Consider the following 27542-nt stretch of genomic DNA (forward strand, 5'->3'; position numbering starts at 1 on the left):
ACATTTTTATATACTCACCTTGTTTCCGGAAGCTTTTACATCTCCATATAATTAAGAATTTTTAAAACTCTTGAGTTTTCCTCTACTGAAATCAAGAGAGATTTTTCCTCATGGCTTCAACGGGAACAGAGCTGGCACTTGGCTGTTGCCTTTGAGAATCAGACCCATAATTTATTAAGTAACAAATCACTGTCAGCATTTACAGTGGGTTTACAGTGGATGTCAGCATTTACAATGGGTATATAGAGCATTTACACTATAAATATACCCATTAGATTAATCATTATACAAGTGGAAGAGTTACTGTTAGCTTCAGCTGGGACACTGCTTGGCTGCCAGCCAGGGCTGGGCTGTTCAATTTTGGCTAATTGAGGTGGGCTTTTTCTTAGGGAATTTGTCTTGGTGTCCTGTGTCTTGCTCAACTGTCTGTATGTCAGAGCAGACACCGTTGCAGCTCTGCTGGAAGCAGCAGTATGCAAAGATGGGGTGCCAGGCAGCCCCTTTTACTGGTTGCACCTGAAAGAGAGAAAGATAAATGAAGAGGTCCTGTGATTTACAAAGGAAGCTGTGTCTCAACCGCAGATTAGCACCCACGTTTCCTGATGCCAGTGCCACTTTAGGGTCTGTTCTTGAGGCCGGGTCTCCTGTCACTTCAGTGAGGCTGTGCTTCTTGACTGGAGTCCCTCTTACAATACCTGGAGCAATTATTAATGCAGTAGTTGTATAGGAAAATACAAACAGATGTATGTATTTTTTGGAATCTATATAACTTGAAGTGAAAATCAAATTGTTATGCAGGTGCTCTGGTAGTGGTAGGAACTATTGAGAAAAACAGTGGATGTGCTGCAGCAGGGCTACAGAAACTGTGCTGCCATGTAAAACAGTTATTGTTCTGTGATGATGCAGTGCACTTATCATAGAATCCTGGGTTGGATCCTCAAGGATCATCTGGTCCAACGTGTCTTGGCAAAAGCCTGGCCTAGATAAACTGGCCCAGCCCCCTGTCCAGCTGAATCTTAAAAGTGTCCATTGTTGGGGAATCCACCACTTCCCTGGAGAGATTATCCCAGTGGCTTCTTAGCATTCTCTCTTATTTGGGGAGCCCCAGTCAGTGCATTTAGAGAAGAGTACAGTTTTAGAATTAGTAGCTTGAGTTCCACCTAAATGCTGCTATAGGTGTCTGAGTGTTTTAAATCTAACTTGAAACCATAGGCATATGTAGGTGGTAGAAGCACACTGTGATAGGCACACGTATATCTCTCAAAAAGCATCACGCGGTGCTTCAAGGGCAAATATGTGAGGTCCAGCCCCTCAGGAAGAGCTGTGGCTCCACTGTGTTCCTGTTTATTGGAGGCCCAGGTGGCTGTGGGCAAGATGTGTTTTCAGAGTGTTGACAACTTTGGTGCGACTTCAACCAAATCCTTAACTGACAGCACATCCTCTGAGATGGCGTCGTGGACAGTTGCCTGTTAATTCAGTCACTGACTTCACATCTGCTGTAATTTAAAGAAGCTCTTATAGTTGTGGGTTTTTTTTTGTTTGTTTTTTTTTTTTTCTAAAGGTAACCTAGAAAGCTCTTACGATTTTCTGACACAAAGCCAGAGAGGGAATAAAGAATACGGAGCTTGTCCCCTATTTTTAGGGAAAACTGCTTTTCTTCACACCTGCTTGCATAGAATAATTCAAATAAACAAATCAGGACCAAATTTTCACTCAGCCCCTGCACTTTAATAATCTTATACATGCAGCTTCCCATCATGGTTCTTTAGGATGGGAACATTGTTTGAACTGTTTTATTACAGGAAATACGTGTCATGAACACATTTATCATTGTGTTTGTTAAATTTATGACGCTTGCAGAATTAGAAGCCTTTAAAAGAAAATGCCTTAAGTACTTTCTTTCCATGGAGGTAAGTCACTGAGTGAATAATCTTTTAAATTAATTGAGTAACTACACATTTTGTCTCTGGAGGCAGGAAGAGACCCCAGGAAGAAATATGGGCAATTCCCATTTTGAAAGGAGCATTTAAAGGATGGGATCTGTTCTGGGTCCCCGTGTCTACTGCTCAGCTCACCTACATGTGATGTGGGACAGAGGGACGTGCAGTGGGGCTTGACCTGCAGGAAAGAGGGCCCCTCATGTCTTCATACTCCTTTTATTCCTTCCACACTCTATAGCCCCAAATGCAATGGGTTCTTGTAACTCCCATTTGGAAGGGTTATTACTTGCTCCTGTAACAACATGGTAGGAGCAGCTGCACATAAGGACAATCTCCAAAAATACTCCTGCAAAGCTCACAGGTGTTGGTGTTTCATTGGTGCCCAATGCTCAGTGACACGGTTTTCAGCCTAAAACTTTCAAGTTGGGCAGAACTTCAGTCTCTGAGAAAACCAGCTCTTGGGTCAGTGGCTGGCTGCAAAGCAGGGTGCAGAGAAACAGTCAAAATGGCAAAAGTAGACAAATGACAGGTCAGACACATAATGCACATGTCAAACCATGGTATGGCCAAATACAGTTCCTTCTTATGCTAGTATTAGTCTGAAAAAATAGCAGCAGAATAAAGCCTTCCGAATGAAAAGGCATGCAAAGGAGATCTTTAAATGGATCTTGGCTCAGGTTAGGTTAGTTTTCATAAAATAATTCATCCACCCTTGGATGTCCTAAATTTTAATCTCTATGGAAATTTCTATGTGTGAGATAAAACTTGGTTGAAAATGAAAATGCTGTGAAAACCCTGGGCTGGCAATACTGGCATGCAGATGGGTGTTACTTCTCTGTAAGCGCTCGGGTACGTGCTGCCCCTTGTGGTGAGCTTCACCTTGTGGGACCAAGGCTGGCATAAAAGAACGTCTTGTGCTGATGTTTAAAAATGTTCTGATGAAATCTCTTTGTACTCGGTGTCAGATGTTTCATCTTCCAATAGTTTTGGAAAATGCTGAATTAATTCATGGGAATTGACAGTACATTTATTCTCATAGAAAATACAAGACCTGCAGCATACTAATATTAAATGGTACATACTTTTGAGAGGTTAAGTATAGCTAAATATTCAAAAAGTTTCTGTGCGTATGCTAGCCCTTTGAAAAAGACCCTAAGTGGCACACTTGAATGCAGTTTTTTAACTCTTGTAACTTGTCCCCTGGCTTTTCTTTGCAATGGGATCTATGTTCCTTGGAATGTCATTTTTTTTCTTTTGTATTTAAAAAAAAAAGAATTTTGTTTTGCATAAATAAATCTTAATCTTAAATCTTCATTTATGTGGCTTCCATCTTGCTGCCTTTTTCAGAGCATATTTGTTTTCTATGGGTTCTCCAGCTGCAAAAATACACAATGTGAATGTCTGCCCCAGGGTCAAAATGATGCTTCTGAGTGTGAAATTTGACAATGTGCATATTTATCTAGCTGATAAACATGTCAGATATAAGAGATGTGTTTGACAAGAAGATAGGAAGCAAAATTTTGAGGACGTGGAGGCGTATGTCCACTCTTAGTGTTTTCCATGGACTTTCAGCTATTTTTGTTGGTGTATCTCGTAAGTGTTCAAGCTAATAGTCATGTTGACAGATGATGTGATGATGTAAGGAAGTTGCAGTGTAAGGAAAATACTTAGTTATTAATTTTCAGTCTCAGAAATTGTCAGACAAGGACAGTAATGAGAGTGGGATAAAATCTGAAGACTTAATTGTGATCCTTAGCAAGAGTTTCTTCAAGTAAACACAGAGTAAAAACCAAGAAAGTACTTAGGGGTTTGCTAATTATGATTTGCCTTCACAGAGAGAAAACATGCTTTTAAATGTGCATACATAATTTGTTCTAATGTAATAAAAAGCTATATAAAATAATTTTATTGTGGGAGAAACAGTAATTAACCTAGCCTGTTACAGATTTATTTTTTTTTTTTACTGGAGAGAGTTCTACTGGGGTTAGCAATCTTATCTTTGATTATGTACTATTATGTTATGAAAACTGCAGTTCAGTCAAACTCACTTTTTATTCAACAAATCTTCAGTTTAATGTAGTATGAGCTTAAACTCGGTATGAAGATTGTCAAAGGTGACATTTCAAATAGACATAATTTTTTTGCAGCCTTTTCACATTGAAGCTAGAACAAATGAATGATAGACATCAAATAATCTTACAGTTAAGAGATATGACTTGTAAAATTTGGGTATTTTGAGTAGCAACATCCCTAATTTCTTTTATGCTTGATTAACTTTTATATTGTGGTTCACAGGGCCAGGAAGACTTAGTTATAGTGTGAGGCGACTCACCATACTCTGTTATTAGGAAGAAGAGTTTAAGATCTCTTAAAAGTCTGTAGCAGCAAGAGCAGCAGGTGAAAGCAAATTGTGGATGAAAATGTGAACTTAATTAGTAGGTAAAGACTAGTGTTTGGGAAATGACTCTCAGCATGATGAAAAAAATACCAACCCCATAATATTGATTCCGGGCTGCTGCTGAAGGAGACAAGACTGTCCTGGGAGAACTGACCCCAGCCCTGCTTTGAGGCTGCAACTCGCTCTGTGAAGCTTTTTTTACAACTGGGCGGGGGATGAGGGGAGTCCAAATTTGTCCTTAGTTTTAGTCCCCACTTTGGGTATATAAATTGACTAATATGTAAATTCTGCAAATGTACAGTCATGCCTCCCCTGGGTCGTGGGCAACCCCTGGAGTTCCTGGCAGCATTGCCCCAGAGAGCAGCGTGGGTGCAGCTGAACTTCTGCTGACTTGCAGAGAGGGGGTGCAACAGCCTGCCTGAGGCATATGTATCACTACCCTTAAATAATCAAAATATCAACAGTATATAAATACACTGTTTCTCTGCCCAGGAGTACAACTAAACTTTGATCAGATCACACCCCTCTTTGCCAGTTGCACTGTGTTCTGCTGTTTGTGTGTGCAACAGAGAGTAGCTCCTTCCTTTCTGCCTTGGCATCCTCTGTGCCCAACTGAGTGGTGGGCTTGGCCAGACCCGTGGTTTGTGCCCCATTACACTGCCTCTTAGTTCATGTCTGCTCCAATATCAGTCCTCTCCAAAGTTATGTGACCCATTTTACTGCACTGTAAAAAGGGAAGCGGTTAGTGGCAATGCACCCTGCCAGGGGTGGCAGAACAGCCAGTTGCAAAGGTACACATCAGCCAGGGGAAGTAGAAGTTGAACTCCCATTTAATTTGTACTGAGACATTAACTGTGAGTTAAGAACCAGCACTATTTAACGAAATAGGTCTTTAATAGGTCGGGGGGGAATGACTGTGCTTAACATGTAGGAAAAAGTAAGTGGTGTATCTGATTGGATTAGTGGCAGATTTAATCTAGTGTATTACTCTGCTGATTCAACAGTTTGTCTTAGTTAGTTAGTTTAGAACCAAAGTGACTTTGGCTTGATATGTGATCTCTTCAATGCACTAAATGAACTGTAGGCTGTATGGGTTTGATCCATTGTTTCAGTGACAGAAGGAATTTAATTTGAGAAGGTTGCAATGTACAGTATGAGAAATTACTATTTTATAGTGTGGGAAACCTTTTCTTTGATGTGAAATTTCCTCAAATATGATCCCCAAGTAGTAAATGATAATTTGCAAAGACATTTCCCCAGAATATCAGCACTTAGTATATATTCTGTGAAAACTTGAGTTTTCCATGATATTTTCCCCACCTGAATCCTAAGGACAAATATCCTTTTTTCTGTAAAGACATTTATCTGAATCAGCAGATCCGACTGAATGTTTTTACGACATGAAGATAAAAGACTATGTAAATAGGTTAAGTGTGGGCTGAATTTTAGTCTTTTGTGGGAAAAGCATCTTGCGATTTCATGAGTATTTTTAAAATTGAAAGTCAAATCGTAACTGCCCTGCATTGGTGCTAGGTCAGTGTGTTAAACCTCTAAACACTGATGTGTCACTGATTAAAGATTAGGAGAACTGATTAGGGTCATAAAGCAGTAGGTGTCTGTGATGGGATGTCCTGTTCCTAGGACAGGAGACAGGTAGGATCTGAACACCTGGGGATTACAGATTAAGGCACCTTTACCAAATTCATAGAAATGGACATTTCTACACATCCAAATGTCAGCTCTAGGCTCAGTCAGTCCAGGAAGCATTGCTTACCACTACTGTACTACTGTGGAGTTGAGCATGAACACTTGCTGATGTGCTTTGGAGAGAGAAACAGAATTCCTGTTTGGTTAGAACCATCAGTTCTGATGGTAGTTTTATTTATATGTGTGAACATTTATATACAAGTGGGGGGAAAATGGTTCGCAGATGAAATTTCTGTATTGATCAAAATACCAGAGATTAAATCTGGCTAGTGCTTAATATAAACACATTGTGCACTTGCAGAGTATATACTCTTTTTTTTTTTTTTCCCCAGTTTTCTATGTGTTATTGTGAGAACTCAGTTATGATGGAGGAGTCCTGCACTTCCGTTTTTGACACTGTAAACTACAATTGTAACTATCTTACGTGTGAATACAAATATTTTTAATAAAACATAGTAAAATGTCATTTTTTGATAGTACTGCATCTGTTGTTGCAGTCAGTGTGGTACTTAACAAGTGTGCAGTCATAAGAGCTTTCAACAAAAAACACTTTCAACTTATTTTAATGCATTTATTTTATCGTTCTGAAATGTACATAGTTGCCAGCTGAGGAAAGAAAATGGTTAGGTGGGACCAGCAGTGGTAATTATTTTGGCTTTGACAAGGGCTAGTAGAGAAAAGTAAGAATTGACATTGTATAGCAAGCATTTCTGAAACAAAATTGAATATTGCCAACATTTGACACGTTCGGTTACAAATGCTTTGATGCTTAAGGGATTGTAGACTTTCTTTGGAGGTAATGGATGACTTGAAGAAAACTGTCTAGGAAAAAAAAAAATCACTTCTTTTTAATTTTATGGGGAATTCTTTACCATAATACAAGAAACATTGTGTTCATGTTTAGAATAAGGCAGTAAAGATAAGGTGATTTTCTGAAAATAATTTTACTTACTATTACTTACTTCCTCTGATTTTACTTTTCAAAAAAGCCTCTGCATTCTTCTGACTTCCACAATAAGAGATTTGTCTCACTTGTTAGTTCAAACTGAGGTCAAGTTTCCTTTGTCCAACTCTGCCTCCCTCTCTTGCTCTGTTCCATTCTGAAAGCTTCAAATCCAAGTGCAAGTCTACCCTGTAATCTTTTTCTAACCAGAAGATCCAGTCCTTTTGATACCTGACCCTTTACTCTTGTATTCTTCTAAGACAGAGCAATGACTTGCATGTTCCTGCTTAACACAAGTATAAGCATTTTCATCAAAATCTAAAATGTCCTTGGTAAGAATGGTAATCAAGCAAATCTGGAAGTTGACAAAAGGCTCTTTTTGTTTCTGGTATTTCTTGTAAGGAAAGCTGGTGTCTGTTCAGTGACCAGTCTGAAATAAAAGGGTGGTCTTTGAGCATTAATTGCCCTGGAGTAGTGTCCTGGTCACAAGATCATCACTGCATTTGGTATCTACGGTTGAAATTCTTGTGAGGTCAGAACCAGTTAAAGCTCAGGGGTAGATCAGTCTTAGAGTAAACGGTGTTGCTGCACATTGTGGTGCTTCTCCATTCAGCTGAAAGTGTTGCCCTCAACTGCAACAGCGTTCAGTCATGTTTAGATGACTCTTACATAACAATCCTGATGTTTAGGTGACAATGATAAATGTTTCATTAAAATGTTGGCCAGGCAGCTCCAGTTCTTTTTTACATATAAACTCCACCGTGGTTACCAAAGCCATAAGCCTGGTATAACATTGTTGATAAGTCTTGAACTTTTCCTTTTCTTTAATCTCGGGAAGCAGCCCTTGGAGTCAGGGGTCCTGGGATTGTGGGTATTATTGAGAAACCTGGAGTTCTCCTCTTAAAGCAAGTTGAGTTAGTTTATAGAAAACCAAAGCAAAACAGTGATATCAAGAGCTCTCTCTGCCTGTCGTAAGAGCAGGCAACAATTCCCTTTGTGGGGAATACAGAACCCCAATCCTCTGCCCATCTCCAGTATCAAATGCCAGGTCAGCACTCTGTTCAGTGAAGTTAACCCTTTATAGCATCCTTGTATCATTGACTAAACAAAGTACTTGATTCAAACCATAAAGAGTCTGTGGCCTTTAAATACCCTTCCTCTAGCCACCACACATATTCTGTGACATATTCTGTGCTGTCTTATACAGTGTAAATTGTTCCTGTGTGCTGTCTGTGGAGCCAGGCCTCTGGTCATGATATAACAAATATTCTCAGCAAACCTCAGCCAGCTGCATTGGCTGCCCCTGCAAGCATTCCCTTAACAAAGAGCAAAAATGAAATTTAGGAATATTGTGATTCACTGAAGTAGAAGGACACTTGTAACAAGCAGGTATGGGAACAGGAGGAGACAGAGGTGGAAAAAATGTCAACTCACTACCACTTGCCAGTCTATGAAGTGGTTTAGAGATGTGTTAAATGCCTTTTTTACTTTTGTCTATAATAGTGGGACAAAAATCCCCCAACAAACGAACCCCACCCCCCAAAAAAACCCCAACTAAAACCCAAAGCAGGCAGTTCCCATCACTGCTCTTCTATCTCCAGTTGCCACCCAAGTGCTTTCATCTGCCAAATTTTGTTTGTCTGATGAAAAATGATGGAACTTGCCACTCCACTGGAAGAGTTGAGTTCTGGGCAGCATTGGATCCTGAGGACTCAAGAAAAGGTTATCTCAGGTGTGTGAGAAAATGGTGTTTTCCTTATAAAGTAGAGGCTGTCCCAGCTGTGCTGGCAGCTGTCAGCAGAGTCATGTTGCCTTTAGCTGCTGCTCTGCCTGATAATTCTGCTGCTGCTGCTTGTTGTTGTGGAGCTCCATTGAAATGTGTTTATGCTACAGGAAAGACAAGCTTATAATTTTCCTGAGCTCCTGGCACGTTTCCAGGAAGAAGTTGTTTTGTGTGTTAACTGTTCCTGGAGTCAGTATGTTGTAATTGCTGCTATTAGAAGAATGGGAGGAAAGGAGATTCCTTATACTCTCCAATCCCATGCTTTTGAGATTTATTTTTTTTTTTAGTCTTTGTTAAGGCTGGAAGTTTTCTGTTGAGTTTGTGAGTTAAGGACAGTTTTGGTTAACTGATGGATGTCAGACAGTTGTTACCATCTAGGAAGTGCCAGTGGGTTGCTGGCAGCCATCTTCTATATAAAACCTCTTGCCATATTTAGGGACTTGGGTGAAACTTAACTGTAGCATGACAAATCTTGGTGCGATGGTACCCGGGGTGAACAGGTTTCCTTCTTGTGCACAAAGTGATGTAAATGAACGTAGGCTCAGTGATCAAGATTTTGTCCTGCCATTTTTGTAGGTTATCCTGATGAATGGCAGGAAGTAACTGGTTGTCAGCCTTCGCAAAACCCACAGAAATGGAGAATGTAACCCTCTTGTAATAATTTATTACTACAGATCTTATGTTTATGTCCTAAGTCACATGAAAAATGTTGTTCATAAACTTAATTTTGGTCAAATTGTTTTCTATTTTTGCCAAAATTTTCTGTAGAAGCCCATAGCCTTCTTTTGACCATATCCACTTTCAGCAGTGAAAAGGAAACAAGGCATTCCTGGGATTATTATCAACATTCCTTTGTCTCCGCAGGGCAGGAAGCCAGACTGGATTGTTTTAATGGCGTTTTTCTAGCCTTAAACCTCAGAGGCTATCTATATTTTTCAGTTTCCTTCAGAAATTTGAGGATGCTGTCTGCATTTCGTTACAGCAGCTACCCTGACAGCTCATTTATACACTTACTCTACCTTCCTTGCCCTCAGCACTTTAGTATCTGAGCTCATCCCTGTGTAACAAAATAGTAGATAGCCTGGTTTTGTTGTCTTTTTAATATGACTTGTGGTGGTCATATGTAAGTAATATAATCCGATTTGTAATTCCCCCCTGACTGTTTTACTTGTAGGTTTGCTTCAGCCTGTAGTTACAGTCATGTCTGTCTTACTGCTCAGAACTCTGGGAATAATTATGTCTTTTTGTCTTCGTTCTGAAAAGTCTCAGGAGATGTTGTCCTACTTTGCAGCTGCTAGGAGAGTAAAACGTTAGTATTTTTATTTATTTTATTTCACAACATTATTATGTTTCAGTATTAGCATTAATCAGGTAGACATGATAACTGTAACTGTACTGTACCACCTCCTCAGGAAATGCTCAGCTAAGGAGCAAAAATTTCTCTGCTCTCTTTTTGCCTGCTGAAGGAGCAAATTTTTAGTCCTTGTAATTCTATAAAAGAAGGTTTCAGATTGTGTCCATGTCTAATAACTCCAAGACAAGTAGTGAATGAAAAGACCTTCACCTCACGTGGACACTCAAACACATGCAGTCTTGATTTTTGATGTTTGGGTCATTATTCTGTGTGCTCTGTGTAGTGTGAGAGGGACCTGATGCTGAACAGGGCAAGGAAGGGCCTTGGGAGGTCGTGCAGCCCCTCTCCTTGTGCCAGGGGCAGAAGGATTAGTAATGAACTCTCTGTTGAAATCTCAGCGTGAAGGACATGACAGTTTCCAACAGCCTTTGTAACCAAAATCCTTGTTCAATTATTTATATGTTTGGGGAGAGGAAATACGTAAATTGCTTTCCCATTAGTGAAGTAACCAGGAAATAAACAGAGGAGACCTTGTTTAAAATATTTGTTTTGTTCCGATGATGTAGATAAGCAGCTGTGAGAGCTCTCAAGTTTGACTGCTCTGAGTCATTATAAGCTTTGTCTGGATGTTGAAGCCCCTTGTGCAACTGAACAAAGTACTGTATCCCTGCAGATGAATGCAGATGATTTAAAAACTTGAAGAATTGTTGCAACTGTTACCATTTTTGGTTTCCAGAGTGCTTCCTATATTTGACTGATTTCATCCCTTGAATTAAATGGTACTTGAAACATAAAAGGAGAAGAAGGTGCAGGAGCAGCCAGCAACAGTGCCATCATTTCATATGTTTAAGAGACACCTCAGAGTGGGACGTGCAGATTCAGAAATGGCCTCATCTGGTGGCCGTGTTGGCAGCAAAGATATACAGGTGACTTACTGTCCTTTAGTTAGGGCTGCTTGGAGATACATTTGAATCTTTCTCCTAAATGTGTAGAGTGTGGTAAAGTGAAAGCACGTCATTAACCTCTTTGACTACAAAGATGACCACATCACATTAAAGCCCAATGATTAGTTTCACTAATAAAAGCCACATCCATGGAGGGGCTGCCATGTCTGCTGCCCTGGGACCTGTACAACCTATATGGCATCACTGGAGAAATCTGTTACGCTGACCAGGAAACAGGCAGCTGGTTATTGAACATGCTGATTTAGGAAAGCTCAGCTGGTGTTGCTACAAAGGCATTGCAGATACACGACTAGCAGAAAGGGAGAGAGAGCACAAGGGGCTCAGCCATCGTTTGCTGGGTCTGGGAGGTATATCGATACACAATCATTGATAGCTTTAAAGCAGGCAAATGTATATAGTACAGCCTGTCAGTAATGATACATACTGTTTTGACACCTGTGTTTGAGATGACTTCTAAATTCTTAATGCCTTAAACAGCATCATGTTAATTTAATAGTAGCATATTATGATTGCAGTGAAACAACAGTGAAAAAGGACTGAGAAACCAGAAAACCGTGTTTATGTGGTGCACTTGGTTTCCTCTGAATCCCTGATAAAACATAGGTTCCTGTGTTTTATGCCTCTCACAAGTGTTACTGTTCTGAATCATTTAATGATGTGGTTTTATATCTGTGTACTTTCCCGAAAAAAAATGCAGTCTTTGATTAGTTCTAAGGCCCAGGAGCAGTGTAGTATACAGCCATAGTGATCTCAGGGAAGGCAGAAGGGCAGCAGGGCACGGAAAAATGTGGGCTCAGGGTAGAGATAACCATATGTCTGATCATGTGAATGGGAATATGTGTAAAAGGTGCCCAAACCCTGTCCCTGGGAGAGCTTGGATGCCTAAAAATGCCATGTGGCAGGGTTTGGCATGCAGCACCCCACTCCCCACTGCCTGACAGCCACCGCCCCAGCTGTGGTTCTAAAGAAGCCGTGGCTGATGAGAGTCTCACTGCAATCATTGCATAATCTCAGCATCATGTCAGGACTCCAGAGCTAGTGGGTCAGCTCTGCAGAAATTAAGGAAATAAAGAGGTGAAGCTGGGGCAGGATCCTGCACTAGGTGGGTGCCTGCTCTGCTTTGGTACAGGCACCTCTGTGCCCCTGAGGTTGGGTTTGTTCGGGGTACTTAGAACATGCAGGGGACATCTGCAGTTTTCCAGAGTGCTGAAGCAGTGTAGAAAGGGGCTGATTTCAGCCAGAGATGGACATTTAGACTGATTCCTGATCTCTGAGATCCCTCTTGGGGCTTTCCTCTCCCAGGGATTTTGTCTGGAGACGTGGGTGCTCCAGCTGAGGAAGAAGCAGCTGAGGCTCTTTGTGTTACGTGGCCTGGTAAGACAGACCATTGGAGATGTCAGTACCTACAGATAATGACGTACTCACACTGACAGATTTTCTGCTTAAAAGACATGTCATTTGAATACTTTTTATATTACTCCCTTCCACAGTCAGCCCAAAAAGGTCTTAGAGAAGAGACGGAGGTTATACAGACGGCCTTCTCCTCTGCTATTGTATAGCTGTCAGCATGAAATGGATAGTTAATTTTTCCTCAGAATTAGGTTCTGTGCTGAGATTGCTGGTGGAGTAATTTTACAAAATGGTCATCTTTCCTGCTTTGAATGTGACCAGGGTCAGTAAGGGCAAGAAGGTTCTTTAATGGGATGTGGGAAGCAAGAGGGTGGTTTCAGTCTTGAGGACATACTTAATCTTGCAACATCTTTTACTCGATTTAATAGCCTGTCCTACATCTTAATCATTCTGTGTAGAGAAATTAATCCAAAAACTCCTTTTGTCCTGTAAGTTTTAAATCTTCACTGTGTTTGCCCACATTAGTCTGTCTTCCTCTGGCAGTTCCCCAGCTTCTGCTCTCACCTGATCTCAGGAGTGCTCCGTATCACTCATCCATAGAGGTGAGTAATTGTATACATCTAGCTTCTTTTTCCCTTGGACACCTGCCATTTTTGTCGTTTTCCCTGCTGTGTTTACCAGTAAATGTCCATCCTGTAATAAGACGCTCAAGATTTTGGGGAGGACGTTCTCCTACTTCTTTCTGGGTAGGCAGAGCATCCCCATGCTGCAGTTGGTGCCTCTGGGATGAGATGCCTCACTGCTGCCAACTGCTGATTACGATCCCAGATGGATCCCTGCCCTTGGCTGCAGTATGTCTGCAGCCACATGGGAATGCTGGAAGTTTTGATGCCTTGGTTTCTAGAGGCGAGAGGTATGGGTGTCCCCCATTGCCCTCTCTTTCTACCTGGCGATGAGGTCTGGCCCTCGCAGCCCTGGGCTCTGTGTTGTCTTCCTGTCGAGTGCTACCCAGCACGCCCTGTGCACATGGCGGGGAGACTGATAGACAGGTCTGAAATTCCAGCTTAGATCTAATGTTCATTAGAAGGTATGACTCATTATTCCAATATGGGATTGTATATTGGCAGAGCTTGTAACGCGGCTAGTAAGAGTGAACATAAAAGACTCCTGATCTTCTCAGCAGCTTTTCCTGTACCCCCGAACAGCAGAGTCCCAGAGATACTAGCTGAATTAAATCCTGCTATCTTCTTGGGTTATTGTTACGTGATGATTTTCCCCTGAAGGCTGGGTGTGCCAGGCATTGTTCTGCACGTGGGAGATGCTGTCGCCACGCTGGCTCTTGGCAAGGCTTTGTGCTGCTGCCTGCACACACACACTTCACTGCGGGATGCTTCTGTGGCAGGAAACAGAGCGGCCGCAGGATGGGAAGTGAGCTAAGGAGCTAGAAACAGCCTGCAAGAGTGGCCTCACTCACCCTCTTGCTTTTGTGGCACTGCCAGCTGCCCAAATAGCTCCTGAAGTTGTGATCGGATGGTTGACCGGTTCTCCCAGGGGAGACTTCCTCACGGGAGGCCTCTCTGAGCAGGGAGACAAGTAAGGAGTCAGGACTCCCTGACACAGCTGGCTGAGTGACGTGGTCTGCAGCCTGGGAACAGTAGGATGCAGTCAGCTGCCATACACTTGCAGTTCGTGGTGTCCAGTTTATTTAATGGTGTATGCAGCTACGGGATCCTTCCCACATTTTGCCTCTCCATCCAGACTTGCCCCACATAAACCCAGAATGTGTACTGTGGGTTTCACTCACACAAGGAGATGCCTTACCAGGGAGGAAGAGTGTGGGTTGGTTGTTCCTCCACAAAGCATGTGGCTATCAATCTTTGTTGTGAGTTTTGGCATCTGTTTTGTAGTTGTAGCAAGAAAAGTGTGTGTGCTGTTGTTCAGTGGCTTCAGTAATGTGAAAGTTTCTATTTCTGCTCTCCCAAGAACATAATTTGAATTTAGTTTTGAGTCACACAGATAGTAACCCCTGAAAAGGGAGTTTACAGGCTGGATAACTGCCTCCTAATGAGGCAGTAGATGAGCATAAAAATGATTCATAGGTTTGATCTGATGCAGAATTCCTGGAGATGCAGTTTTCAGTTTTGGATTACATTGCAATCTTCCAAGGGGAAGCCAATATAATTATTAACTAGAGCTTGCTGTACCAGTACTAAAATTCTCAACCAAACTAACTTTTCTGCAGTATGTTTCTTCAAAGTCTGATGATTAGAGCCTGTGAAACAGAATTCTGTGTAGTAAGGAAGGTGGCTGTGAGCATCCAAGGGGAGTTGCGGGGATGATGAGGGACCTTTAGTGCATGTATTCAGCACCTCAGTCAGCTCGACCCTCTGATCCTCTGCTTTTTGAACTAATACTGCTGTCGCTGGGAAACTTTATATTTTCATTTATTGGTTATTTTTTTTTAATTTCATTTTGTGGTACTGCAAATGGGCATGTAATGTGGGCAGAGCAGAACTGGGTGAAGCTGGAGGCGGCTCTGTGGATGCACGAGGCCATGTAAGCACGCATGGTTTCACACTGTCCATGTGTTTGCAGAGGACCCAGGGCCTTGTGAGCAAGGGATCACTTCACAGATGCAAACCAGCATGATCAGGAGGCACTGGTGTAAAGTCAAAATATTTTTTGCCTATTTCTTTCTATGTAGCAGTAGTGAAACCCTCCCTTACTTATCCCTGTGAACCAGTGCCCTCATCTACCTTCCTTCCCTAAGCAAAGCTATTCTGAGGCTTGTCCTTTCCAGGCTTTCAGTTGATTTTGCACAGGAGCCCACTGGACACCCCTCCTCTACAGCTGCTGGATGTGCCTGCAGCTGGGGGACTCTCCTAAGTATCACATGAGGGCACGGTGGCAGAGGGACAAACCCAAGCAGTTAACTCAATGGAGCTGATGAGGATTTTACCAATCATAAACCACAGAAAATCAATACCAGAACAAGCTAACAGCCAGTGGGAAAGATTTTAGCAATAGCGTAATGGGTTTGATTTTCTCAGTTTTCATCAATAACGTGGCAAATGCATTTAGCACAGGGTGAAGTGGAGCTAATTGGATATCAGGCAGGCCAGCAAGAAAAGTTTTGCCATTGTCACCTCTAGCACCAGAAAAACCCAAACAAACCAAGGTTAGTGTTACAGCAGACCATTAGCGTGACAGTGTTACCCAGCTGTTAGCAAGAGTATTATGGGTAGCTTCAGGAAATAAAAGCTTACCTTGTCTGACATCTGATAGCATTTTTTGCTAGTCCTGTAGTCGAATCCTTTTCCTCTGAGAGGTTTTTAAACCTTTTTTTAAGCTGCTTTTTTTTTTTTCTTTTTGTTTAGACAAATTCATTTGGAATGAAGTGGCACCCTAAAGCTAAACATGCAGCAAAACCTCCAATAAATGCCAACCTAAATCAGTAAAGTTCTTAAGTGGAATCCAACCCTGTATTTTTAGTAGGTTGTGTCACAGGCAGCATTTTGGTGACCTCGGGCATTCCTTGGGTGCCCTCAGCAAGGGTGAAACCCCCAGGTGCTGCCACAGCAGAGCAATGCCTGTGCCTCATGACGTGGAACCATGTGCCCAGCAGCCTGATCGGCCCAGACCTGCTCTCTCCAACTCCATAATCCACAGCATCAGACTGGCACTTAAATCCAGACAAATGCGAATGCATCGGCAATCTCAGTCAGGCAGCATCGATGAATCATTAAAGGCACGGCTAGGGCTGCCTCAAGACAATAAGAAGTGGGGTTTTTTGTAAAAATTTGTGACTGAAAGCTTCTGCAACTGAAAAAAACACTATTTTTATATGAAATCTGTGTTAAAATGTCTGATTACAGAGATAATGTAATTAGCACGTGTCTCTGAGTAATGTGTGCTGGAAAGGGGAAACATGGCACATGTTGCCTGAGAAAACTAAGTGGCAGTGGTAACGTTTCATTCTGGATGTTTGAACTAGCATATGTAAGCTTTTCCCTTTTCTAGGATTCAGTTTTGAAATACTTGGTGAAGTAGCTAAGCTTAGCTAATTATATTTTTAATTACAGGGAGAATTCAAGAAGTGCTGGATCTGTAATCACAAGAAATCTCAGCTTGGGGTGGGAGAATTTCACACAACAGCAATATTGAGAGATGCAAAGCCTATCTTAATGCTAATGCTACGGTGTTTGCTGTCCCAAAACTTTCTGAGAATATGTGTCTTAGTGGTAAATAGCTCCTAAATATTCTGGTGAGCTGAGTAAAATTTTGCCATAAGCAAACATCCTTCTGTCTACATGATAGTACTAATCCTAATGTTGCTGTGTTACAGGGGAATTTGGCTGCACTTTAATAAGAAGTTCTCCAGCATTTGCTTACTCAACAGGAGCGTTATGTAAGATGTGCAACCAGAGTAGAAAATCATAGAAGACAGGGCTAAAAATGACCTTCAGAGGTCGTCTGATCCTGCCGCTGGGAGACTGGACGCTGCCAGTATAAACACTGAGCAGCTTCACCAGTTCAGAGATGCAGGTGGTGTAAATGTGTGTCGCTGTAAATCCAACAGCATGAGGTATTTTTTTCTTATATTCAAACAAGGTAGCTGAAAGGGTATAGATTTCGGTAATAACATATTTTATCATGAATATTAAGTTACTGAAGTATTAATTAAATCAGATGACTAGGAATTACAGGACAGGGAGCTACTTTGCATGTCGTTGGATCTGCTCCCCAGTTAGTACAACAGTTACCTTCCATAAATGTATGGAGCTGTCAGTTAATTACAGGAGGGTTTAAAGTAGCCCTTGCGCAGCCTTGTTTTTCATCTTCCATTTATTGAAAGATTATTTAGTTTTCATTGCAGGATGCTGGGTGTGGATTTGAACGACCAAAATCCGATTTGATATGCAATTATTATATTCCTGCCAACACAGTGCTACAGGAAGAGCAGCATAACAAATGACTTTCCCTGCTGAAGTTGAATATACCTTAACTGAACCTTCATTGCCATACATCAAAGTATCACTACACATAACAAGCTGAATTCTTTGCTGAGGTAAATTGTTGTCAGTTTCCTTCATTTATACCTTAAGTGTTTAAAATATGCATACTGGGATGTGACAGCTCTCTGGATTCTGGTGACCTCCTTTTAGGAACATGAATACCAAATAGAGCTGAGCCAGTGGAAGCAGAAAATGTTGATGTTAACAGAATCAAGGTGATGTTTGCAGCATTATCATGAAATTGTGTTTTTCCATTTTCTGACTGTGAGGCTGTAAGGACTGTCTATCGCTGCTTCAGAGCAGCCTTCTGTCCAGTATAGCATCTTGTCTTCATGGTGGCCATAACTTCATGGCTAGGGATCAATGCAAACAGTATTACTCTCTTAATACCTCTACCCTTCTGAGTATTTTTAGCTTGGAGGATCTTGCTCTACTTCCTCTGGGATGTCTGCTTTACTCATCCACTGTATTACTAGTTTTTTCCAAAGTTAAAAGATTTTCTACATATTTTTTCAACTTCCATGAAGCAAGTAGCATCTTTTGCATTGATGGGTTTGTCCTTTAAAGTTAGTCCAAAGGAGGTCTGTGGAATCCTCATGTTCAGTTTTTGCAGACAACTATTATAATTGGGAATCACTGTTTTTTAGAAATACAGAAAAACGGAATTATAGTCATTGAGTTAAGGCACTCCTTGTGTATTACTTTCTAGGTCTTTCTAGGTTTATATCAGTACTAGAGGTGTTGCATCTTCTACTCTTTCTTTAATTCAAATACTTCCCTTGTCATTAGCTAAAATCGATTCCACCTGCCGTATTGTGCTTATTACTCAAGCTCGTTGGAACAAGTACAAGCGTAGGTTGAACTTTGCTTTCTGTGGGGTTGTGATCTATTTGCTTTGCAGAGAGCTAATAGGAGCGTGAAGGACCTCTTTAAGAAGTTCTCCAGTGCAATATCACAGTTGCCTTTGAGTTACAACCCTCCAGTCTCTGAAAAAAAAACCAACAAACCCAAACCCAGGAAAAAAAAAAGTATCAGAATTTAACGTGGCACTCTCAACCATTCTAAAGTAGCAGAGGATAATCTAGCTTAAAGAACATTATGAATTACTTGATAGACTGAGATCAGTGACAGTCACGCAAAAATGGATAAAGCCAAAGCACAAATGTGCCTTTAGTAGCAACGTAAGAGTCTGATTGTTTGACATAACCCCAAAATATCTACTAGCTTCAAGAGTGTTGATGTCAAAAGAAGAACGAGATCAGCCTCGTAAATATTGATGTTCTTTAGTAACATGTTAGAGCAACAGATGTGGAGAAAGGGTGGATTGTTGCTGAAATTCCCTAAAAGCGAGATATTGGAAAAGAATTTTACTTTCAGCCTTGGAATGAAGCACCGCATGGTGAACACATTGTCAGTGATGCTAAAAGCATGAGAAGCTCACGTAAGTGCAAGTAGGGAAGCTGATTTGGTAGGAGACCATTCCTGAGGAGGAGAATTGTTAGAATTTGTTGCACCCATAGAAGTGCCTAGTGAAGGAAGATGGGAAGGAGAGGAAGTAATGTAACCAAGAAGCCCACAGCTGACCAGACTGGTAGTTTGGCTACTGCAGTGTCACATCTCTGTGGTCAGATCTTGTTTAGATGTGGTCCCAAAGTAATTGTTTGTCTGTTTTTATTTGAGTATGTGTTTGAGCTCAACATAGTTAACAGTTTCTGAACTATTACCCAGAACATAGTAGTTGGGCTTTAAGGGTGTTAATACAACTGCTGCTTTTCCCTGGTTATGTTCTCTATAGAGGAAGCTCGCCAGATTTGTGTTTGGAAGTTTATTTATAAGCACTCTAGAACTCAAGTTTAAGATTCTGCAAATAAGGGAGGGCTTTTCTGTGTGCTTGCAGCTCTGGGAAAATGAGCAACGTGAGATAAATTTGTTTGGGGAAGGATAACACACAAAAGCTTTTATGACTAATGACATCAGCTAGGGATCATCTTGTTTGCGCAGGTTATGTTTCAGAGCAGTGGTTGCCTGACACATTGTAGCATCTTATTAAATGCTTTATTATAAGACAACAGTAATGTTGTGGAAGTGATGCTACGTTTCTGTAGTGCTTTCCCTTTGGGAGACATTTGTTTTCAGCTCAGATAAAGAAGCTGAAGCATTAGTTCATCATCAGTTCATTCTGCTTCGGTTTTAAACTGCTTAATTGTCTTGTGAAAATTTGCTTGAAATGACAGTGGGAGTGGTAGCAGGTAACTATTTTGTGGATGGCATTTTAAGATTTGCTCTTGATTTAGAGCTCTTTACTGGTCTCCAGACTGATAGATGGATCATGTAGGCCTTCTCATAAATACTTTTAAGATGGAACTTTTTTGTTTGGTTGGGTTTTTTTAAAGTTTGGTGACACTGTTTCACTTTGTGTATTTTCAGTTCTGCTGTCTCTTACATCCTTGACTGCCTTTTCTACTCTTTTTTCCCTCTAAGCTCATAGCATCACAGCATAAATATATTAACAGATACTGAAATATATATGCATCTAGTCTATGTGTCAAGAAGACAGACATAAATAAGGATTCGCTAGATCAAGACTTTGGTAGATGACCTAATTTTCTGTTTTAATCAGATTACAGAAGGAGATTTAAATAACTCTCTCACACTTTAGAAGGGTTAACAGGCACAGATTTCAGCCCAAATCCTCAGCTGGTATGAACTGGCATTGGGAAGTTGTGGAGTTGCATGATTTGAAGCAGCAGAGATCTCAGCTCTAGACTCCCAACATGTGAGTGAAGGAATAAAACTGAGAAGCAAACTTTTGCAAGAGGTATACATCATATGTGGAGCTAATTAGTGGTAAAACAGAAAATCACAAAAGACCTGGAGCTGAAGAGAATCCAGAAGAGAGCTGGTGTGAAGTCGGCTGGTGGGCACAGCTGGGAAGTTGGACTTGAGCATGAAGGCTGAGCCCAAACTAACAGAGGAGTGGACTTGTAATCAAGGAATTTAGAGAAGGCTAGTGCCAAAGAATGGACCTGCTTCAGTCCCTCTGAAAAGATGGCTCTACAGAAACCATCTGATGTAGAAAACAACAGGGAGAAGAGATGAGATGTGCTGGGAGCTGTTGCCTATGCTAATGGCCATAATGGTGAGGGAGCTTCTGTGGCTCCTCCCAAAAGTGCTGCTGCTGGGAAGGAAACTGATTTGATGGGCAGGACCCTGTCGTGTACAGTTAATTGAATAAGCTGTTCATCTTCTAAGTGCTCATCTGAGCTAGGCTTAGCGACTCTCCAGAGATGCACCCATCACTAGCTATGTAAATCCTTAGGCAGAAGAGCATGCAGGACCTCAGATTACCTCTTTCGTTTTATTGTACAGTGCTATTTTTAATCCGGTGCCTTGCTGTGTATGAATCATTTTTGACAAATTACTGTGTGTTGTCTTCATGTTGTGTAAATTCCCGTGCACTATCTGGGCATGCATATTTTAGCCTACTGCAGTCTCATAAGAGCAGTAAGTGACACCTCATTTCCCATCACCTTTATTTTATGGGCAGACTGGCGTGGTGATTAGGTATCGGAGGAAACTGGTGCACAATTTCATCTGTCCGTTTAAACCAGCGAACATCTCTGTTGTCAATGCAGTTTTTCAGGATTATATCAACTGATAATACTGATACCCGTGGATTCTGTACCATTAATCATCAGAGAATTTTACCAGTTATGTGGTAGTTTGAGTACAAATATGTTATTGGAATTGACATCTCAGAGAAAGTTGAGTAGATCGTTGAGTCAGGAGCGCATACGTGGTGAACTTCCATCTAGATACAAGGAGGTACAAGGGTAACAGCAGTGTTTCCACACTGAGAAGACATCTTTTCTCTTCCAGTTGAGTGCTACTTTCTCAGGCATGTGTTTCTCTTAGACACAGGACTTCAATACCAGAAATTCCGTGCGGCCCAAGAAGTGATACACAATAATAAAGCTCTTGGATGCTTTTAGGGATGGATCACTCCTCTACTTCTCTTGCATAAAGCTCTTGGGAACAGAGCAGACTAGAAGTGACTTATATTCTTTGTTATCAACCAAATTATCTTACAAAGGTCAGTGAGGTTACTTGTCAATAGAGTGGGCAGTCTTTTGCTCCTCAACTGAGCCTGCATAGCAAAGCAGTGTGGCAAGGGCATGTCCTAGTAGAGTACTGCCTTGGCATACATGGGGTGAGGAGAACCCGCCGGGAGCAGCTCTGCGCCACCGGACCATCATGCTATCAGCCAGGCTCCAAACCCCCTCAGGGGCCTGGGGACATAAGTCTGGTTTCCAGCACCGGCTCAAGCTGTGACAACATTGCCCTAGCAGAAGCTGAGGCTTGAGCCTGCGTGCTGGCCAGTGGCCATATTCTCTGCAGGGGAGATGATGGCTTGTGGGGGGAGGCTGCCCGTGTGCCACTGGGCCTCTGCTGGGCTGTGTGGAGGGGCCTCTTTGACTGCCTCTTCCTGCAGAAGACTGTCTTCTCTTTCTGGACTTTTCAGTGGTGACTTGGTGTGATAATGCATTACTCTCATGGCATATTTCCAAGATACAGTACAAGCTCACAGAGCTCAGGGGATGGGTTGGAAGAGCTCAAGTCTGTGTTGCCTTTCTGTTAGATACCCTGTGTCTGAGAAGGGACCGACTTAAAGCGCAGCAGTTTAGATTGAAAAGCGACGAGGAATTGGATTCATTCTAGCGTCAGCATTATCTGCACTGCCCTAGAGAGGACCAGAGCTGAATGTTTAACGGACATTTGAGAGAGGCAATCTGCTGTGAGTACAAGTCAGAATGTAGCACAGGCTCTGACACCAGTAAACACAAGCAGATCTCTGTGGATAATATGAGTTTTTTTTCTTTTTGATTTTTAGAACCAACCTTGTCCTATGTTAGGCAGCTGGAGGCAAGAGTAAGACAGCTGGAGGAGGAAAATCGCATGCTGCCCCAGGTGGGTGACTTCTGTTGGTGGGAACAGTAGCCAGCAGGTAGACAGCAACGCTTGAGTCTTCGTGCTTGCGACAAAATCAGTATTGTCATTTGATGTTACTGCATCGGAACACTCGGGCTGATCGTTTGGATAACCAGAGGCACTCATATCTGTTTGTTCATCTGGATGTGATTGAGTGGGGTATTTATTTAAGGCTCTAACAATGCTTTCATTAATTTTTCTCCTTTCCAGGTGTTGATACCTTGGTAAGAAAAGTTCACTGGAAGCCACTGCTTATAATTAAGTAATTTAAGGGTTGAAAATCGCAGTGAACTGACCCTTTACATTCTGGTTTTACTCCAAGAGCTTCTTGTTATTACAGTATCAAGTACTTTTTGTAGTTAACCAAAATATTTTGCTCTAAAAATGCAAATGTTTTAAGTAGTAATAATAATAGGATTATATTTTTCTCCTATTTTAATGAATATATTAGATACATAAATGCAAGATGGAAATTAAATTGAATAAATAAGCAAATATACAGTTAAAGATTTTCCCAGTATGTTGTGAAGAACAAAAAATTTTGAAGTTCTTTAAGAAGGAATCAAAGACACTTTCAATTTTTTATGTATAGACATACATACCAAAGCATATTTCTATTATATTTTGTTAAGTAATCCCTAAAAAAATCCAGAAACTCTCCAAATGAATCTGCCCACCAGAAGAAAAAAGAAGTTGGACTTTGCTAAAATCAACCACTAATTTAAATGACATCAGTCTGAAGAAGAAAAGTGCTTTTTATTGAATTTAGCACTGTTATTTGAATGTAATCATCCAAAATAGCAGTGAAATGTAGTAAGAAATCAAATTCACTGGGTCAGATTTATTTATTTGTATAAGCTAAGATTAGCTAGAAGATCTGAGTCCCAGGTTAAAAATTTCCTTAAGGCAGATTTTAAGTGAAGTGTGGTGGCTTTTTTTCCTTGCCTATAATATGACAGTTTGAAGGTCCTCTAGAGCTCTCGTTTAGGTAAGCCTGACTTGCTAGGTGACCTTGAGCAATTCATGTAACTTCGCTGTACCCTAATTTTTTGATCTGGAAAAGAAGGACAGCAAGAATGGTTAAATGTCTGTCCGTTAACATGTATACAGTCTTCAATAGGAAAGACAAAGGTTGATTTTCAGTGATAAAGAATGTTATTCTCTTGTCCAGAACAGCATTCCAGGAAATGTTAACAAACCTGCCTGAAAAATACTGTCCTGGTTTTTCTGGAACGGCACTGGGGGTTAAACTGTGCAGAACATTCTTTGTGGGCAAAATCTTTAGAAGTGGCCGTATGTTTTATTTGCCTGGGGTTTGAGGCACTCAGGTGGAGAACCATGAACTGCATTACCAGATCTTGCCAGAGACTGGAACACCCACATTGTGAATGTTGAGTTCATTGAAAATATCTTAGATGGGGTGCCAAAACCAGAAAATAGCACTTGCGAAAATAGCACCTAAGCCCGTAGCTCTTCCAAAAGTAATTGTAACAAAATGTGCTGATTGTGGGGTTTTGAAGGGGAAGAACTAGGTAAGCAAGCCTGCAAACTGCTTTTTGTTTTGAAATGTGCAGGTCAGAGTTTGTTTTATGTTTGGTTTTGTTGGCACAGGGATCTGTAGCAGAGTTCTGAAAAATCTCCTAATATCTCTGGATACTTGAAGAAATAATGAGTGACAAGGATTCATGATTACTGATGTATCTTGTTCACCTTTCCTCCTTAAGAATGTCATTGCTTTGGGGAGAGAAGGGAAATGTAGACACCAAGCTTATTCCAACTGAGCATTCGATTACCTTGGCATTACACTTGCATGAGTTCATTTGGGGGGTTTGTTTTTCCTGTGAATAACACCTTGGACATGCTGTCAGTGGTGATCAGGCCCCATCACAAAAACAAGGATGCAGGATGGAAATGCATAAGCTCCTGGCACTGGTTTGATTCCATTTAATGGGAGGAATGGGAGTTTGTTGGGCATTAAGCCAAACCAAGTGCTTTTGACAAATCAGTTGAAAATATACGATGAGCTCCACAACTGTTGAAGGTTTTTGGCACAGCTCTCAGTTGAAGTGTTGTGCCTCAAAATTTCAGCTTCAGTTAGAGAGTGCCTTTTGCTTTTTGCAAAGCCCCTCTTTGATGGCGTACTGGAGCACTGGGAGGGTTGGGCAATTGTAGCACTTTATTTAGTATGACACAGGTGACGACTCGCACTCATGAGTGCAACACCTCTGCTAGGTCTTTACTGAAGAGTCCTTGCCTTGCTTTCTGAGGCTTTTTTCCTCTCTTCCTGCCATGCTTTTCTTGTTTTTCCCCTCTGCTTTCAATATCCTTTCTTTTCCCCCTTTTCTGCTTGTGTCACTTGTGAAAATGCACTGGCACATTTGTTGACACTCTCTTCAAATAAATCACTCCTTTCATCCATCACTTAGCTGTGGTTCTTTTCCAATTTCTTTAGCTTTGCTTGTCTCCTTCCATACATATTAGTTTTCTTTTCAAAACCTCACAGACCTCTAATGTAAAGGTTTTACTAATATTTAGTGGCAAGAACATTTCCAGAGAAAATGGTTTTAAGTGCTGCCATCGCTGTTCAAATGGAATCCGAGTTTGAGTTCACTCTGCTTCACTGAAGTGCTTCTTTGTCAGGGGAAGTGCAGTATCACCACTGAGTCAATATTTGAGTTTGATTAGGTAATAGGAAAGGTATAAAAAAAATGCGCATATTCACTTAAACCTATTAATGTCTCTTCCTGTGCTGCACAGTTGTTCTGGTGGTGGTTTATAGCATAGTAGTGGGTTTAAGAGTTATGAGAAGCCATGGATGGGTTGTAAGGTTTGCTGTGTTGGTGAGAGCTGTCATTAGCTGGGGTTTTTTTTTATAGTTGTTGTTCTTGATTTCCTTCTCTCAGATAGCATGTAGCAAGATATGATCCAGACCCATTTAGTTTCTGGCCACAAATACCATTTTTGTGCAAGAAAGCAGATACTTTCCAAGATTTATGGTATGCAGCTGGTTATTCCGTTGAGAATGCCAAAGCATGCCGTCTGCACCTGAGACAAGGGGTGTGTAGTGCACTGGTGCTTCTCAAACACTCGGGTAGGTAAGGCTGCGTGACAGCAGTGTGTAGAGGCAAAAGGATTTGAGCCAGAACATTTCTGGTTTGCTAGATGGATTTCAGGCCAAAGTAGTTCCCCCGTGGGGCTGGGACAGGAAAGCTCTCTGCAGCACGTGGGCTCTGGCAGTGCCGCTGTCTTCTGCTGTCTCAAAACAAACATGAAATTACAGCATCACTGGGGATGGAGTTTTGCTGCTAACATAAAAAAGCCCCAACATGATACTATGGGCAGTGCTCTAGCCAGAATGTAGTGCCTGCACATGTTATAATTAAGATACTCAGCAGTAATTAAGAAACTATGTAGGAACCAAACAATGGATTTGGATCCCGGTTCCTGAGCTGGGACAGATGTTATGTCAGTGAGTAACTCAGCTAACTGCAAACAGGAGTGTCCTCCCAGACTTGACGTGGTGCCTAACTGCTATCCCTGCCTTATGCTGAGGGAAGCAAGATCAGGATCTGGAATCCTCATGTCAACTAACTGAAGATATCCCTGAATTTTCACAGGGGTAGTATTTCAGGGTTGATCAGCTCAGCTGAAGTGTTGTGGGAAAGTGGGCATCTGTCATGTAATGACAGTGAATGAATTTGTAAAAGATATACTTGACAAGGCACCCAATTTAAATTGCTTTAGCTTTTTGTTTCATGGGAGGAGGGAACAAGAGGCAGTGATGGAGAACTGTCAGACATTCCCCCCCCCCCACAACTCTTTGTCCTTGTAATTTAGCTTTACCTTTTAATGATAGGGAAGGGAAGTATTGCCAGGATGCCACTTTGTGAGTGAACAAACTGCATGGGTCAGTGGGGCCAGAGGCTGGGTGTGGGGAGCTGAGCTCCTGGCTTCCACCACATGCAGCACCAAAGCCACAAGGCAGGTGTGGTGCAGGGCTGAGTGGGAGCCCTTCTGCTCCTTCTCACATGGTCTTTTCTGCCTGTTTCCTCATTCCTCCCTTTACAAGTCTTTCTGTCCTTTTCCATCTCTTTTTGTCATTTCTCTTTCTGTTCTGCTGTTGCTTCAGGCAGTTTTTTAGGTTTTGCATCCTTGCTAGCCTTTTCCAGTCCTGGTACCTTTAAGTCTGAAATGGCAGGCAGGGCCCTTAGGCACACACTAGTGTATTTTTAAGCACTTCCAACACTTTCCATTTCCCTCTTTCTTCCCCCTTCCATTGGATTATCACATTTTATTTCAACCATCTCCAGATCTTTCAGAAACCTTTTTGCTGAGATCCATGGTTTTTATTTTGCTTTTGCATGGCATGGTTTTAGTTCTAAATCTAATTAGAAGATGAGAACTGTTTGGTTAGTATTTCTGTTGTAAAATCTGTGTCACTCACAGTCCAGTAATGTTTGTCTCCTCCTTTCCATAGTGTCTAGAAGTATGGGGAATCCTTCAACCAGATGTAATTAAAACCCATTGAACAAACCCGTGTTACCTAATCATGTCATCAAATATTCACTGAATGTAAATCAGCAGTATCTGCCTGCCCGGTTCTTTCATGTGCTCTCATCCTCAGTTTGAATTCATAAGTCATTAAATGGAGGTTAAAACAGCTGAGGTTCTGAGCAGGGTATTTGTCTCAGGGTGTCTTGAGCATAGTGCTTCCCTCTTGGTTGGCATAGGCAGGGTGAATGGTGAGAGCTTATGGGCTTGGTGTTACCACGATACAAATTCAGGAAAAACCTGGTGTACAAAAAGAATTGCAGTTCAGAAAGGAGACAGATTTTTTTTCTTTTTCCCCAAGTAGTTTCCAAAAGCCTGGAATTACTTTGTACTCATGATTTTTTATTAGAATCTGCTGAATCTTGAAGATTTTAAATAGCGGTTGTCTTTATATGTGTGGCCTCCCAAGATTTGGAGGTGCTGCAGCCCAGGACCTTCTTCTCTTACACGTTCATTAGCAAAAGAGGTTTTTATGCAGGGCTTGACACAAATAGTTGTTTCTGAAGGTGTGTATCCAGCAAAGGTTCTGGCCACTCAGACATCTGAG

General features: G+C 41.5%; 1 protein-coding gene across 4 annotated transcripts in view; it reads left to right on the forward strand.

The window, feature by feature from the left end:
* The window catches only part of CCDC85A (coiled-coil domain containing 85A), an 80863-nt gene that overhangs the window by 39777 nt on the left and 13544 nt on the right, over window positions 1-27542 (forward strand). For 3 of the 4 annotated variants that reach the window (XM_026845786.1, XM_026845787.1, XM_026845788.1), the window contains exon 3: window positions 22347-22423. The exons of the other annotated variant lie outside the window; for it this stretch is intronic. In XM_026845786.1, coding sequence (XP_026701587.1) covers window positions 22347-22423 — 77 coding nt within the window. The remainder of the gene's footprint in view (window positions 1-22346; window positions 22424-27542) is intronic. 4 annotated transcript variants of the gene reach the window in all.

The sequence above is a fragment of the Athene cunicularia genome (genome assembly GCF_003259725.1).
Source record: "Athene cunicularia isolate RWA chromosome 3 unlocalized genomic scaffold, athCun1 chr3_part1, whole genome shotgun sequence".
Classification (NCBI taxonomy): domain Eukaryota; kingdom Metazoa; phylum Chordata; class Aves; order Strigiformes; family Strigidae; genus Athene; species Athene cunicularia.